General features: G+C 58.4%; 1 protein-coding gene across 1 annotated transcript; it reads right to left on the reverse strand.

The window, feature by feature from the left end:
- Positions 1-584: 584 nt before the first annotated feature.
- On the reverse strand, positions 585-5,640 carry AQP8 (aquaporin 8). The gene is made up of 5 exons (XM_042798768.1): positions 5,429-5,640; positions 3,328-3,454; positions 2,341-2,555; positions 1,083-1,217; positions 585-724 (listed from the first exon to the last, which is right to left on the reverse strand). Exons 1-5 carry the CDS (start codon positions 5,638-5,640, stop codon positions 682-684), a joined length of 732 nt encoding a protein of 243 aa, XP_042654702.1. The 3' UTR covers positions 585-681.
- Positions 5,641-13,312: the final 7,672 nt, after the last annotated feature.

Raw genomic sequence — 13,312 nt, forward strand, 5'->3', positions numbered from 1 at the left:
AGAGCAGAGATGCTCGAACGGGGAGACAAAACGCAGGAGCCGGCTCGGGGCCCCACAGCACCCACCGCCACGCGTGTGCCAGAGCACGGGCGCTAGCTGCAATGGGCCTCGGAATTCATATCCTCGTGAAGAAGTTAGGAAGCGATTAGTGGCCCCAGGCACGGCCGCTTGACTCAGCCTCTCGCCGCCTCAGCAGGATTAGGGCAGGCTCCTCGCAGGGCGCTGGGCAACCGGCGGCTCTCGCCACCCGCCTCAAGGAGCCGGAGAGGCTCCTGGAGAGCACCGGGCTGGCGGCCACAGCCACGCACCCACCCTCCTGGGCACGGGGTGGCGGCGCCCACCCCGGCGGGCACAGGGCTCCCTGGCACCGCAGACACCCAGGGACAGCCCGGGTGGGAGGGACGCTGTGCCCAGGCGGCACCGGGACCTCGCGGGTGCTGGTGGGGCTCCGAGGATGCTCCCGGCCAGCCGGTCCCCGCAGCCGGGGCTGGCAGAGCTCGGGGCTGGGCTCTCCGTCATCCCCGCAGCATCAAGTGAACCATCTCCCCAGCACGGGCTGCCTGTGAGACCTGGAGAGAGGAGGTGGGCTGGCGGGGGGGCCTGGTGCCCGCTGTGCGGAGCCGCTCCGGCCGCCCGCGGCAGGGCAGCGACGCCGGCGCGCACGGGGCCCCGCGCCCGGCATCACTTCAGGAACAGGCGGGTGGACCGGTCGCCGAGCAGGAGCCTTCGGGGAGGTGAAAGAGGGAGAAACGCGGGGTTAGAGCTCTTGCCACTGCAAACCCGCCCCAGAGACACAGCGCCAGCCCAGCGCCAGCCCGAGCCTGGATTCGCCCCACGAGAAGACACGGATGGAGCAAACACGTGGATCTGGACACAGGTTGGATCTTTGCTGTCGCCCCGGCCTCACGGGAAGGAGAAGGGGAAGGAGCCTTCGACCCTTGGGGGTCTCTCTGGCAAAGCGGCTGCTTGCAGCCTTGGCCCAGGGAGCAGGGAAGCGGCGGGGGGCAGAGCCCCCGGCGGGGCGGAGGCGAGGAAAGGAGCCCGCATGGCTCCGCTCTCCTCACCGCTGCAGCACCACGTACCTCACCAGCACGCTGACAAGGAGGGCAGCGACCATGGGCCCTACCCAGTAAACCCAGTGATAGTCCCAGTAGTTTGCTACCAGCGCTGGCCCGAAGGCTCTGGCAGGATTCATGCAGGCTCCGGACACGCCACCTCTGAAAGAGAAACCCAGGGGCTGCATCAGCCCCGCGGGACACCAGACCAGCCCTGTCGCCCTCGCTGCCAGGACAGAGCTGGGAGGGGGTGCAGGGAGGGGGGGGGGCAGCAGTGTCCCCCTCCCAGGGCTCCCTGCCAGGAGGGGGGGGGGTCTGGCCCTGCTCAGGGTGGGTGGTGGGTTCGGACCGCCCCAGGCTCCATCCGGGCACGGCTGCTCCATGCCCAGGGACAATTTTCTTCTGCAGCGTAATGATGCCCAGAGCCCAGCGGCTGCTCTGCTGCGGCTTTGCAAGCTCTCGGGGGAAAAACCCGGCACGCAGGGTGGAAACACGGGTGCTGAGTCTATTTTGGGGCTTACTGGGAGCCGGGCTTTTAAACAGGGAAAGCTCTGTGCCGCGCGTAGGTAGGAGCAGGGCAGGAGAGACAATAGCGTTTACAGATTAAAGAAAACTGCAACAGATAAATATTTGCACACGAGGTTTGTGCAGTGTTTAAATAAGAGCTGGGAATCCCGCTAGAGGGGGCGCTGCCTTAACTAAACAACCCATTAGCATTCGTAATTGCGTGTGCTCGTTAGCTGAGCGCAGTGGCACAAGACCCAGGCCGCTCGCCCGCGCCGCGGCCGAGCTTGGCAGCGTTTCCAGCACCCGCGCCCGGGATCGGCTCCAGACAAACCCTCTCCTGTTTGCTCAGGGCTCCCGACGACAAACACCTCCCGGGCGGCCCTTCGGTTTTATCAGCCCGCAACAGGGACTTGTCAAGGCTGCTCTGGCCCCAGTGCCACGCGCTGGGCTCGAGCCGACGGCCTCTCCCCCCGCCCCACAGCTCTCCCCCAAAGTGTCCGGGGGGGCCGGTGGGCTCGTTTGCCAGGCTCCCCGGTGCTTCCCTGGTAAGGGGGAACATCCCCCCCCATCCCACCCCGCTCCCTCCTCCCCGGTGCAGGACGCGGCAGCCGCGGAGGGCTGATGCTGGTGCCTCTGCTCTGCCAGCACCGCGGGGAGCTGTGAGCACCAGCACCGTCCCCGCAGCCGGCGGCCCCATCCTGACCCCCCTGCTCGGGGCACCCTGCCCGGTGAGAGCCGACGGGAGCGCGCACGGGGCGGGGAGGACCCCTGAGCTCACCCCGCCAAGACGTTGACCGTGATCGTGAAGCCGATGCAGAACGGGGCCAGCGGGGTCTTGGTCTTCCCGTTGACGGCGCCCATGCAGGCCACGAGGATGAGGAAGGTGGTCATGACGATCTCGCCCATGAGGACGGAGGGGATCTGCTCGTCGGCCGTGATGCTGCTGAAGGCGGCGCCGCTGGCGTTCACGTACCGCTCGCTCGCCGCCACGGCCTGCACGGGGGGAAGCCCTGTTTGTGAATCCACGCTCCATACTGTGGGCTTTACCGGGCATATGTGCTCACTGTCGGGACAGCGTGGGCGGGCGTAGCGTCAGGTTAAAGAGGAGCTAATCTCATCACTTTCCTCCTGAAAGCCAGCCCTAAGCGCCTGGCAAATATAAAACCTCATTAGCAAAGGCTCTTAGTCTCCCCCGAGATAATGAGGCAGCCACGGCTCTCCCGGCTGCTGAGGGGCTCTGGGGGGGCCAAGCCGCACCGGGGTGCAGGGTGCTGGGAACGGGCAGCACCCAGCGTGAATTAACCTGTAAGGAGAAGCAGAGGAAAATACCGTGTGTGAAAACGGCTGGAGCTGCAGAGGCACCGCGCATCCTTCTGGGTCTCATTAGCACGCCACGGCAAACCCCTGGAGAACAGCTGCCGCCGAGAATTAATTAGCCAGGCCCCAGAGCGCCGGGCAGAGGCGGCATCGCCACGTCCGTGCGGCTCTGCTGGACCCCGTCAGAGCGCGACGGACCCGGGAGGAGGAACCGGGCACCAGACAAGCCCCACGCCCAGGCGGGAGCCTCTGAGCCCTGCCGCCTCGTCAGAAAGCAGAGCTCTTAATTACGGGCTGGAGGGATGCACCAAGCCCCCCTCGCCCTCCCCATCACGCACGCTGCTGCTGGGGCCCCTGGGGCTGGCCAGGCCAGCGCTGGCAGAGGAGGGGGAGTCCCTGCACCCCGGCATGGTCCCTGCTTAAAGAGACCCCCCCCAGGTGTCCGTACCTTGGCCAGGCCGGCTCCTATCATCCCGCCGCAGAGCTGGCAGACCCAGTAAGGAATGAGCATGGTGATGTTGAGCCCGCCGACCAGCCACATGGCCACGGACACGGCGGGGTTGAGGTGGCCTCCGCTGCCGAGGAGAGAGAAGCATCAGTGAGGGGTTTAACCCCAGTTTGGGGTCCGCTCCAGAGACCCCCAGGTGCTTCCAGGGGCTGCCGCAGCTCTGCCGGGGGAGGTGTGGGGAGAAGGGTCTCTCCCGGTGTTGCAGGGTGCTGCAGGCTGAGTGCCCTAAAGCCCTGCCCTGGTGCAGTGGGGGTTACACCACTGTCGTGTGTGTCCCCCCCGCTAAAAAAGAGCACTTCTGGTGGCAGAGCACAGCCTGGCCATAGCCACCAGCACTCTCTGGAGCAGCCCCTCCGGGGGCAAAGACTCAGGGAGGAAAGTCATTCCCAGTTACGCCCCTGTGGCAGCCACCCCCGCTGCTGGGCGCAGGGGGGGAGGCACTGGTGGAGCTGGTTCCCAGCCAGGCAGGACACACGTCCCCGGGACGGCAGGGAAGGGGACAAGTGCTGTTGGGCCAGGCTGAAGCCACCTCCCGCGCTGCTGGACCCTGCTGGGATTTTTGGGGTTTATCTGGCTCTGCTCGATGTAAAGGCAAAGGCACACAGGTCTCCCCACATCCCCCGCCACCGCCCCAGGAGGGGCTGGCAGGAACCACCGCTCCCCTCCTTACGAGACCTAAATCATTCATCTTGGAGACCACGTGCAAGACAAACTCAGATCCCTTCTAATTAAAACAGATTACCACAAGACACGTGTTAATGAACAAGTTTCATAACCAATCAGCCTTAATAATAATTGCTGGTGAAGCCGATGAGTCAGAGTGTCTAGGAACTATAATCACAGCTTATTCTTCAGCTGTAATTAAAGACCCATCATACGAGAGCAAGAAGTTGTGGTGTTCGGGCTTGCAAATATCACCGCTGGCCAGGGCTCTGGCTGCAAATCCCCCCGGGGTGGGTGGGTGTCCGGGAGCTAAAGGAGAGATGGGTCAGCGAATGAACCCCGGCCGGAGCACCCCCTCGGCACGGGCACAGCCTGGCCAGGCTCCTCTCCAGCCTCCCTGGACACAAATCTCTAAAACCTGACTTCAGGCTAAACCATCTCCCTGCGCAGGACCCTGAGCTGGCTCCTCCTGCCTTCAGAGCTCACGGGGGGACCCCCGAGACGCCTCTGCAGCCCCTCACCACAAAGCCCCCCCCATGTCTTCACTGCACCGAGGGCTTGGGGCGCACTCGGCTCCACCGGCACGTGCACCCTGGGACACCGAGTCCCAGCTGCTCAAACCTCACCCCGCGGCGCTACCCCCCCCTAATCAGGCGCTGATAAACTATCAGTCACTTTGCTCTGGACTCCAGGGCTCCACACCGGAGCCCGGCCGAGCCACCCTCCCCACCCAGCACGTCGGGGGGGACATCCCGGGGCCACCCCGGCCCTGGGCTGCGCGGGGCTGACGGGAGGGAAGGGATCAAAACTCCACAGGGACCATGTCAGGTTCTTCCTTCAGGATAAATCTGTATCTTGGAGTCAAACAACACCTCTCCCAACGAGCAGGTTTGTTTAAATGCTGCTTTTCAGGCATTGAAACTATTTGTAAATGGAATCCATGTTTTTCACCTGAAAATACACAAGGGAGTAGCACACTGGGGTCAAAATGTTTCGTTCTGACATCCTTTTAAAAGGAAGTGTCTCAGCTTTCCAGAGGAATGCTGCTGTTTCGGCTTTGACCATTTTTATCAAGTGGGGCTAAAAATAAAATGCTACAATCAAAAGCCAAGCGACCCCCCCCCCCCTCGCCCCCCCAAACCCAAGGCGGTACGGGCTCCCCCCCACCCAAGCAGCCCCACTGTTAACCGAGAGGCCCGGTGGCCGCTCAGCGCTGCTGCCGTCACCGATATTTGGGCAAGAAACACCCTAAAGGCAGCGCGGGGGGGAGACGCGAGCGCCAGCGCCTGCGCGCGGAAACCGTGCGGGTGCCGCCGCAGGGACCCTGCCGCCCGCGGTGGGGAGCGCACGCAGCCCCGGGTACCGGCCCCCCCCTTACCTGATGTCTCCCAGGACGGCGACGGCGAGCCCCACGGCCAGCCCGTGTGCCAGGGCGGGCTGCAGCCTCCCCGTGCCCCCCACGTCCTCGACCACCGAGAGGCAGCCGACGAAGATGAAGAGCGCGCTGCCCAGCAGCTCGGCCACGCAGGGCTGGACGTAGAGCTCGTACCAGTGGGGCCGCGGGGGCTTGGACTGGAGGTCCATGTCCATCACCTCCTTCACTAGCGGGGCACCGCGCTCGACCGCGGCCATGAGCGGGGCTGGAGCGGGGCAGGCAGCGTCCCGGCGGCAGCCGGCCCCGCGGGCACGGGCGAGGAGAGGCTGCGGAGCAGGGGGCTTGAGAAGCTGGAGATCCAGGCTCAGGTCTCGGAGGGGTCCTGGTGCAGGGACAGGGACCCCCAAGGAGCACCCCGCTTGTCCCGCTGCAAGGCTGGCAAGCTCCCCTGGACCTGTGTGAAGAGGTAGTGGACAGGAGGCTCTAAAAAATGGATTGGATTTGCATTGCTAAAAAAAAAAAAAAGGGGGCAATAAAAGCTGATAGGCCATCCCCCAGGAATATAAAAGCTCTTTATCACTGCCATTCCTTGGTTCAAGGCTTTGGGTTTGTTTGTTTTTTTTTTTTTTTTTTTTTTTTTCTTTTTTTTGTTGTTGTGTTGTTGTTGGTTTAGGGTTTTCTGCCAAGGCTCGGGCTGTGATTCCTTTCCTGGAGACACCCGGAGTGCTGGCACCTGTGTGACGCCCAGCTGGCCGCCTTCCCCCGGGCGGTTTTTACCTGCTTGTGCTGCCAAGAGGTGCCACGTGCCAGAAGGGCCAGAGCATCGCGTGCCCGGGGACACGCACGGAGCCAGCACGCCCTGGGAAAGGCCTGGCCTAGCTCTGGGGAAGGAAAAACTGTTCCTTGGGAAAAATCCCTCCTGGCCGAGGCTTAGCTATCGCCGAGTCTAAGCCCAGGTATAGCACAAGAGACCGGAGCCCTTCCCAGCACAGTACGGCTGAGAGCCCCGAAACACGTGTGGAAGGGGGTGTGGGGGAAGGCTGCACCCCGGGAAAGGGTGTCCAGAGGCACCGTGCTGACATGGGGGGGGCAAGCTGACGGAGCCAGCCCGGGACTCGGAGCAGTGCCCAGGGTTAGGTGTGAAGGGCAGATGCCTCCTTCGCAAACCGCGTGACGTTGGTAATTTTGGGCAAGGCAAACACAGGGGATTGAACTTGTGTTACGCCAGTAACGCTCAAGGGGCTTTAAAACCTTAAAGACAGCATCAGCACGGAGAGACCTATCACTAAACCTCTCCCTGCAGGCCCTGGAGAGGAGGTAAAGTGACCGATTTGCCTCGAGTTACCCCAAGGAGCCTGCCCAAACCACAGGCAAAGCCGACTCCCCTAAACCTCAGCCCACGTCCTGCCCAGAGCTCCCGAAGTGGGGGGCCCGCATCCCCCTTGCACTGCTTGTAAATGGGGGATTGCTGGTGCCAACGGGATCCCCCGGCAGCTCGGAAAGCCGATGTTGCACAAATGCTTCCACCCAAACCCCCTCGAGCCCCCGCCGCAGCCCGTAAGGGATCACCGCCCAGAAAGTCTGGGCTTGGAGCGGGGACGCAGCCCACCCCGCGGGGGGTGAGCACTGTGGCATTTCACCTCCTTGAGCAATCGCCTGCAGCGTTTCGTGTTTGTAATGGGTAATTAAGGATTGGGGCTTATTGATTATTTTTCCCCCCCCCCCCCCCCCTTCTTGTAAGCAAGGGTAAAGAACGTCACGGATGTTTTATGATGTTTTCACAAGACACTGGGAATGGGAAGGAAATTTCCACTTGCCTGTCCCAGGGACGGCTGTTGCTGGCCACACGACAGACAAGGGTCAGGCAAGAGCTGTGAGGGAATCCCAGTACAGGCACCTCTAAATGAGCCTCTGTCAACCGGTTTCCCCTCCCGAGAGCTTGGCTCCTACAGACAAAAGGTCTTGGCATCCAGGTTATAGAAATCACTGGAGAGCGAATGCTGGGGTTGGCTGGTCTTTGGGGCTCCTCTCTGAACCCCCTGCATGGACCTGGGGAGCAGGAAAATACCTGGTTCAGTCTCATCAGCTCACAGAGCACAGTCACCCGGAGCCAGTTCCCAACAGGCACACCGAATCCATCCGTCACCACGTGCCTCCCAGCACCACCAGACGAGGGTTTTGTCGGGAGGCATCTTACCTCGGGCAAAAGGAACCCAGATTTCATTTATTTTTCAGGGCATTCATTATAAGATGAACATTAACACAAACCCAGATCTCATCTGGCCCTTCTCAGCAGCAGCTCAAGGCACTGCACCGGCGACCCTGCCACCGCCTCAGCGTACTGGGAGGTGGCTGAGCTGCCCCGGGAGCCAGCCCGGGAGTCAGCCCTGGGAGCTAGCCCCAGGATCCAGCCCCGGGATCCAGCCCCGGGATCCAGCCCCGGGATCCAGCCTGGGAACCAGCCCCAGGATCCAGCCCCGGGATCCAGCCTGGGAAACAGACCCAGGATCCAGCCCGGGAACCAGCCCCAGGAGACAGCCCTGGGATCCAGCCCCGGGAGTCAGCCCGAGAGCCAGACCCAGGATCCAGCCCCGGGAGCCAGCCCCGGGAGCCAGACCTGCGAGCCAGCCCAGGATCCAGCCCCGGGATCCAGCCCCAGGATCCAGCCCAGGATCCAGCCCCGGATCCAGCCCCAGGATCCAGCCCCGGGAGCCAGCCCAGGATCCAGCCCCGGGCTCTGCCACCCCTCGGCCAGGGCAGAGGCAGCCGAAGGGCCCCCTCCCCGGGCACGGGGCAGGAACGCTGCCGACGGCGATGCCAGCGCGCCCGGACCCGCTGCTGCGGGTGTCTCCCAGCAGAGCGATGGCTTCGGAGCACAGGAGGGTCACAGCCCCACAGTGAAGATTAACTCCGCGTCCTTGGCTTTTAAACGTTTACCATTTTTGTTCGGGGAGCAGGGATGTTTGCTTGAGCCTTCTAGAGGAAATACTCTGCCTTCAGGCAACAAAGGACTTAATTATTACTAAGTACAGGACCAAAACAACAAAACAGAAGTGCGATCTTGAGGGAACTTGTTTCCCCCATCCGTAGGAGCTCCAGCCAAGCAGCTGCGCACCCAGTGTCGGCCAGCACTGCCCAGGCATCCCGTGTCTGCCACTCAGGACTCACAGAAAAATCACTAGAGGAAACCAGCTCGGGAAATTTCAGCACTGTGCAAAACACTGACTGATTTCTTTTGGAAGATTAGGGAAAAGGAAACATTTTTTGCAGGGCCACGGCTGATGTGCCGCTGACCAAACAGTTCGGTTGGCAGTTTCTTGCCTTTCTTCCTGGAATCCAGGGAACGCTGCTGCTCTCTAACCACTGCCTTGGTGTAAGGACAGTTACAAGGGAAAATAACAATCCTTGTATGTAATTCAAGTTAACATCAAAATCAGGGACAAACCCAAACCAGTAAAATAAGGATGCTATTTTCAGCCGTGGCTCCTAAAGCGCTCTCAGGTACATAAAACCTACCTGAACCTCTTGATGGACAAACGATGCCGAGTGATCACTTGGCTCATCACCAAATCACCCCAGCAAAGGGGCAGGACCAGCCCTGGCAGTGCGGGAGGGCGAAACACAAACTACCCATGTAGGAATTATCTAAAGTTTTCAGCTGGGCTACCCTGAGGAAGCGCCAGAGGAACATGCAGGACAGCGGGGCGGGGGGTCAGAAGGCGGGCTACCAGCGCGGGGAGCATGGGCAAAGCGAGGGGCTCCCGGCTGAGGGGGGCCCCGAGGCTCGAAGGGAACAGCATCGCCTCGGCACGCTCGGGGCTGCCGTGCAGTCAAAGGCTGACAGCACCAATACATGTGATCTAGATTTATCATCACGAATTGGCAGAGGTGGTGTTGGACTTCTCTTGTGTTTACCCCGAACTGTGACTTTCCTGCCCTCATCACTCTTGAGCGTAATACATTTTCTGTAACACGCAGCAAGTGGTTGCTACAGACCTATTTTAAGCTACATCCCAATCCAACATTACTCCTATGTCATTCTGAGAAGAGGCTGCTCCAGCACCTGCCTTTTGTTTAGAGACATCACTAATATAGGAAGAAAACCACCCTGCTCTTAGCACCCTTTGCCCCTCACGGATAAGATTAAATACTTGGCACTAAGGTTTACTCAGTAAGCTTGATAGAAACTACGCTCGTGGGAAAAGGCGTGGGGAAGAGAACAGATAAATCTGCTCATATTAGCAGACGCTTATTTTTGTCCTTGTTTGTGCTTGCACTCATTTGTTAAATAAGTGACAACAGCAACTGTGTCAATTAGTACAGGAAACAGTGGTACAAAACAAGCAACAGCTTCAAAAGATCCTTTTTAGGAACCCTAGAGAACATTTCCCATCTCCATCTACCTGGACAGAAAACTCCTATTTTATCCAGTCCCCCTCAGTGTTTAATTCTGTTTCTCTCCGCTTCATCACACAGATCTGCAACCTTTCATCTGCTTTTCTAGACAAACCATAGCACCCAAACCCCAGCAAGTACCTAAGCAGACACTGAAGGACATGCTCAAGTGCCATTTACATTTAACAGTGCTTAAGTGCAGGACTTGAGCATCTGTGGAGTCTGTTGAATCAGTGCTGGTACATTTTATAGGACAGACTTGCGACTGCATGTCTATAAAAGTTATCAGCAAAGTAGTTTGGTGCTGCACAATGGTGCTGCTGCAAGGAGAGACCCCAGCACAGCCAGCATCCGTGGTCAGCTCTTTTAAAAAGCAATAAAGAAGGCAAAGGCAACTCATTTGACACTGCCTTATCTTTACAGTATTTATCTTGGAGACTGATAGTTTTAATGATTACACAACTGTTACTGAATGAGAACTTGCAGAATTATTTGCAGCTCGTAGCAGTAACACAGGTTAGCTGACCTCTGCCCACGTATGGATCCTATATTGCATAACAGTTTTACTTCAAATTGCTACCGTAATGCTCGAGTGCAGATGGAAATTTCCAAGGGCTCTTCATACAGACTCACCATTGTCTGTTGGAAGGCAGGGACAGATCTGGGTCAGTTCTGCATACACAGAGTCGACCGGTTTTTGAGAAGGGAAAATAACCAGTAGGATGAAGCCACGCTTAGACCTTAATTCTGGTATTTAACATTAAAATCCACCGAGCTCTTAAAGAAGGGACGGATGCTCCCAGTGCCATGCAGCACACACGTGTGCACGCCCTCCCTGCAATTACCTAACACTTGGCTCCCAGCGCTGACTACAAGAGAGCGTTTCTGCCCTCAGTCACCACGTTCCCCTGTGCCCCAGCAGCACAGATACTTGAAAAACCTTGTAAGCACAAAATGAGGAACCGGTAACTCTGCAGAGCAGCTTGAGATGCTATGTGCTAAGCTAACAACTGCTTTTCATTCAGCTCCTAGAGCTGGATCATCCCTGTGAGGAGCTAAGTTAATTTTCTAGAAGAGGACTTCCTTTACCCATCTTTTAAGCGAGTTGGCAGTATTCAGGCGTGGGCAACGTTGGCGGAACGCAGTGAAGCGTAATCACCTAAACTGTGGTTGAAGCTTGGACAGAGCGAGGATCAACCCCCAGGACTCAGCGTGGAGCAGATCCGAGGATTTTCTTGTACCTGTTGGGAACGATTTGTGACAGGCACCCCGCCGGCAGGCGAGGCCCACGTGCTCCGGCTCCCTCGGTTTGCCATGACAACTGCACTCGGCATCCGAACGCTTCGTAACCACAGACACTGGGGGAAGCAAAGAGGGCGAACAGCATCTTGCATCAAGAACAGCAAGTGTGACCAGACACCGTTCCTCCGGCTGCCCCTTCCCGCTACCCACCTTCCCTGGCCCAGCCCTGGCACCAGGACCTTCCCCCCCCCCCAGCCCAGACCCGGGGCTGCCAGGTCTGTCTCCTTCCAAAGCCCCACGGAGGGCCACAGCCAGCCTGGCCGTCACCCTCCCTGCAGGTCCCATGTCACCCACGCTCCCCCAGCGCAGGGGCAGCCCCACTACCCACCCTACAGTCGAGGCAGAGCAGGGGATGGGGGGGAGACGCAACTTTTCGGGTGTTCCGCGACCCAGGAGCAACATCCTGGGGAGCAACAGCGCCGGCTCCTCGCCGCAGAGTTGCAGGAGAACCCTGCCTCTTGATGACCTCAAATTTCCTGCTCTTACTGCACGGATATAGAAACCACATTCAGTAGGAAAGAGGAAACCGGTTGAAATACTTTTAAGTGATCTTCAACAGAACGACCCAGGTGTGGCTACAACACAGACCGGAGCTAAATTCAGGGCCGACAAGAGATACCCCAGAGGCAAAGCTGCCAGCTCTGGCCCCAGCACCGGGTGGCAGGCAGGGACCCCGCCGCAGGCAGCCGCCGGCGAGCTCGGGCAGGCAGGGCCACCAAAACCCACCAAGCACCGGGGGAAGCTGCCAGCGGGGCAGCAAATTGCAGAGGGAACGATCGAGCTCCCACGCCACAGCCGGGGGGTCGGGGCGACGCAGCTGACTTTCGCCTTGCAGTTCACTCAAGCTTAAATTTTTTTTTTTTTTTTTTTTTTTTTTTAATTCCCCACTTTAAACAAACCATTCGCAGGGCTGAATTCTGTTGTACTGTCGGCACCACTAACCCAGGCGAAAGGCTGGGCTGGGAGCAGAAGAGAGGCAGAGAGTCACCGTGCAGCCCAAGGGAGCCGCTGCCGGCGAGCGGAGCCACAGGAGCCGCAGCGAGCAGCGGCACAAGGCAACGGCCACCTCTCCTGGGTAGAAAACATCTCCCAGCCTTTTTCAGCTAACGGGCTTCCAGCAAAGAAGCCTTGTTTCAGCAGCGCCAGGCACTCTCCAAACCCAAATATTCCCTGAAGAGAGGGGAAAGATTTATTTATTTTAGTTAGCGTAACCATGAGAGCTCGACTGCCCACACCCGCCCTACCCCCACGAGCTCCCGAGGTTTCACAAACTCCTTTGATCCTGTTGTAGCCCTGAAGCGCAAGGTGACCCACTTTCTTCACCACTGTTGGCAACCGAGCTAGAAGAGACTCTTGAAGACTCCTTGCAGGAACGATTTCCCTCTCTTAGCCGGATGCTGAACTGTTTAGCCGAACGGCTGCGAGGTGGGAAGTCAGGCTCATCCAGACGAAGAGCAACCAGGGCACCATCGTGCCGCCTTTCATCCCACGGCACCAGCTCCGCTCCATTGCCGCATTCTCAGAGCTTCCCTCAGAGGAACAGATTATACAGGGACCTAAAATAGAAATTGATGAGCAGAAATTCCACCAGTATCTGCTTCGTGTTAGCAGAGACATCCTTTCCAAACACACAGAGGATTAAACTATGACAAAGATGACGACGAAAGAGACTGGCTGATAGAGCACGGGGCCGTGTCCTGCAGCGAGCCACAGTCAAAGCCCATTTGTACAAAAACTGCAACAGCTCAGTGGCTGCATCTTAGATGTCAGCCAGTTCAAAGGGAACAGATTTGTTTGTTCCAGAGCAGGTAAGACTTCAGCTTGGCTCCCACTCAGAAAGATGTTACAAGAGACTAAGGAATATGCTCTCAGAAGGGGTCTTGCCAAAATTAAACTGACAGCAGAGATGGGGCTTTTATGCTACTATGAATTCGTTCATTTTATTCAAAAGAAAACAGCAGGATAGTCTTATTGCCACAGAGCAAGCATTAGTCACTGCACAAGAAGACTCCTGCAGTGCAGAGGGTGTTACAGGGCTTTTGGTTTGTTTCTGGTTTTTTGTTTTTTTCTTTTTTTTTTTTTTTTTTTTAAATCCCTGATTCTTACTAAAAGAGACATTAACTGTCAGGTAACCTGTCAAACTTAGCTATGAGCACATTTGTGACACTACACATTGTCTCGTTTCCCCCA

The sequence above is a fragment of the Tyto alba genome, unplaced genomic scaffold (genome assembly GCF_018691265.1).
Source record: "Tyto alba isolate M040663 unplaced genomic scaffold, T.alba_DEE_v4.0 Super-Scaffold_28, whole genome shotgun sequence".
Lineage (NCBI taxonomy): Eukaryota > Metazoa > Chordata > Aves > Strigiformes > Tytonidae > Tyto > Tyto alba.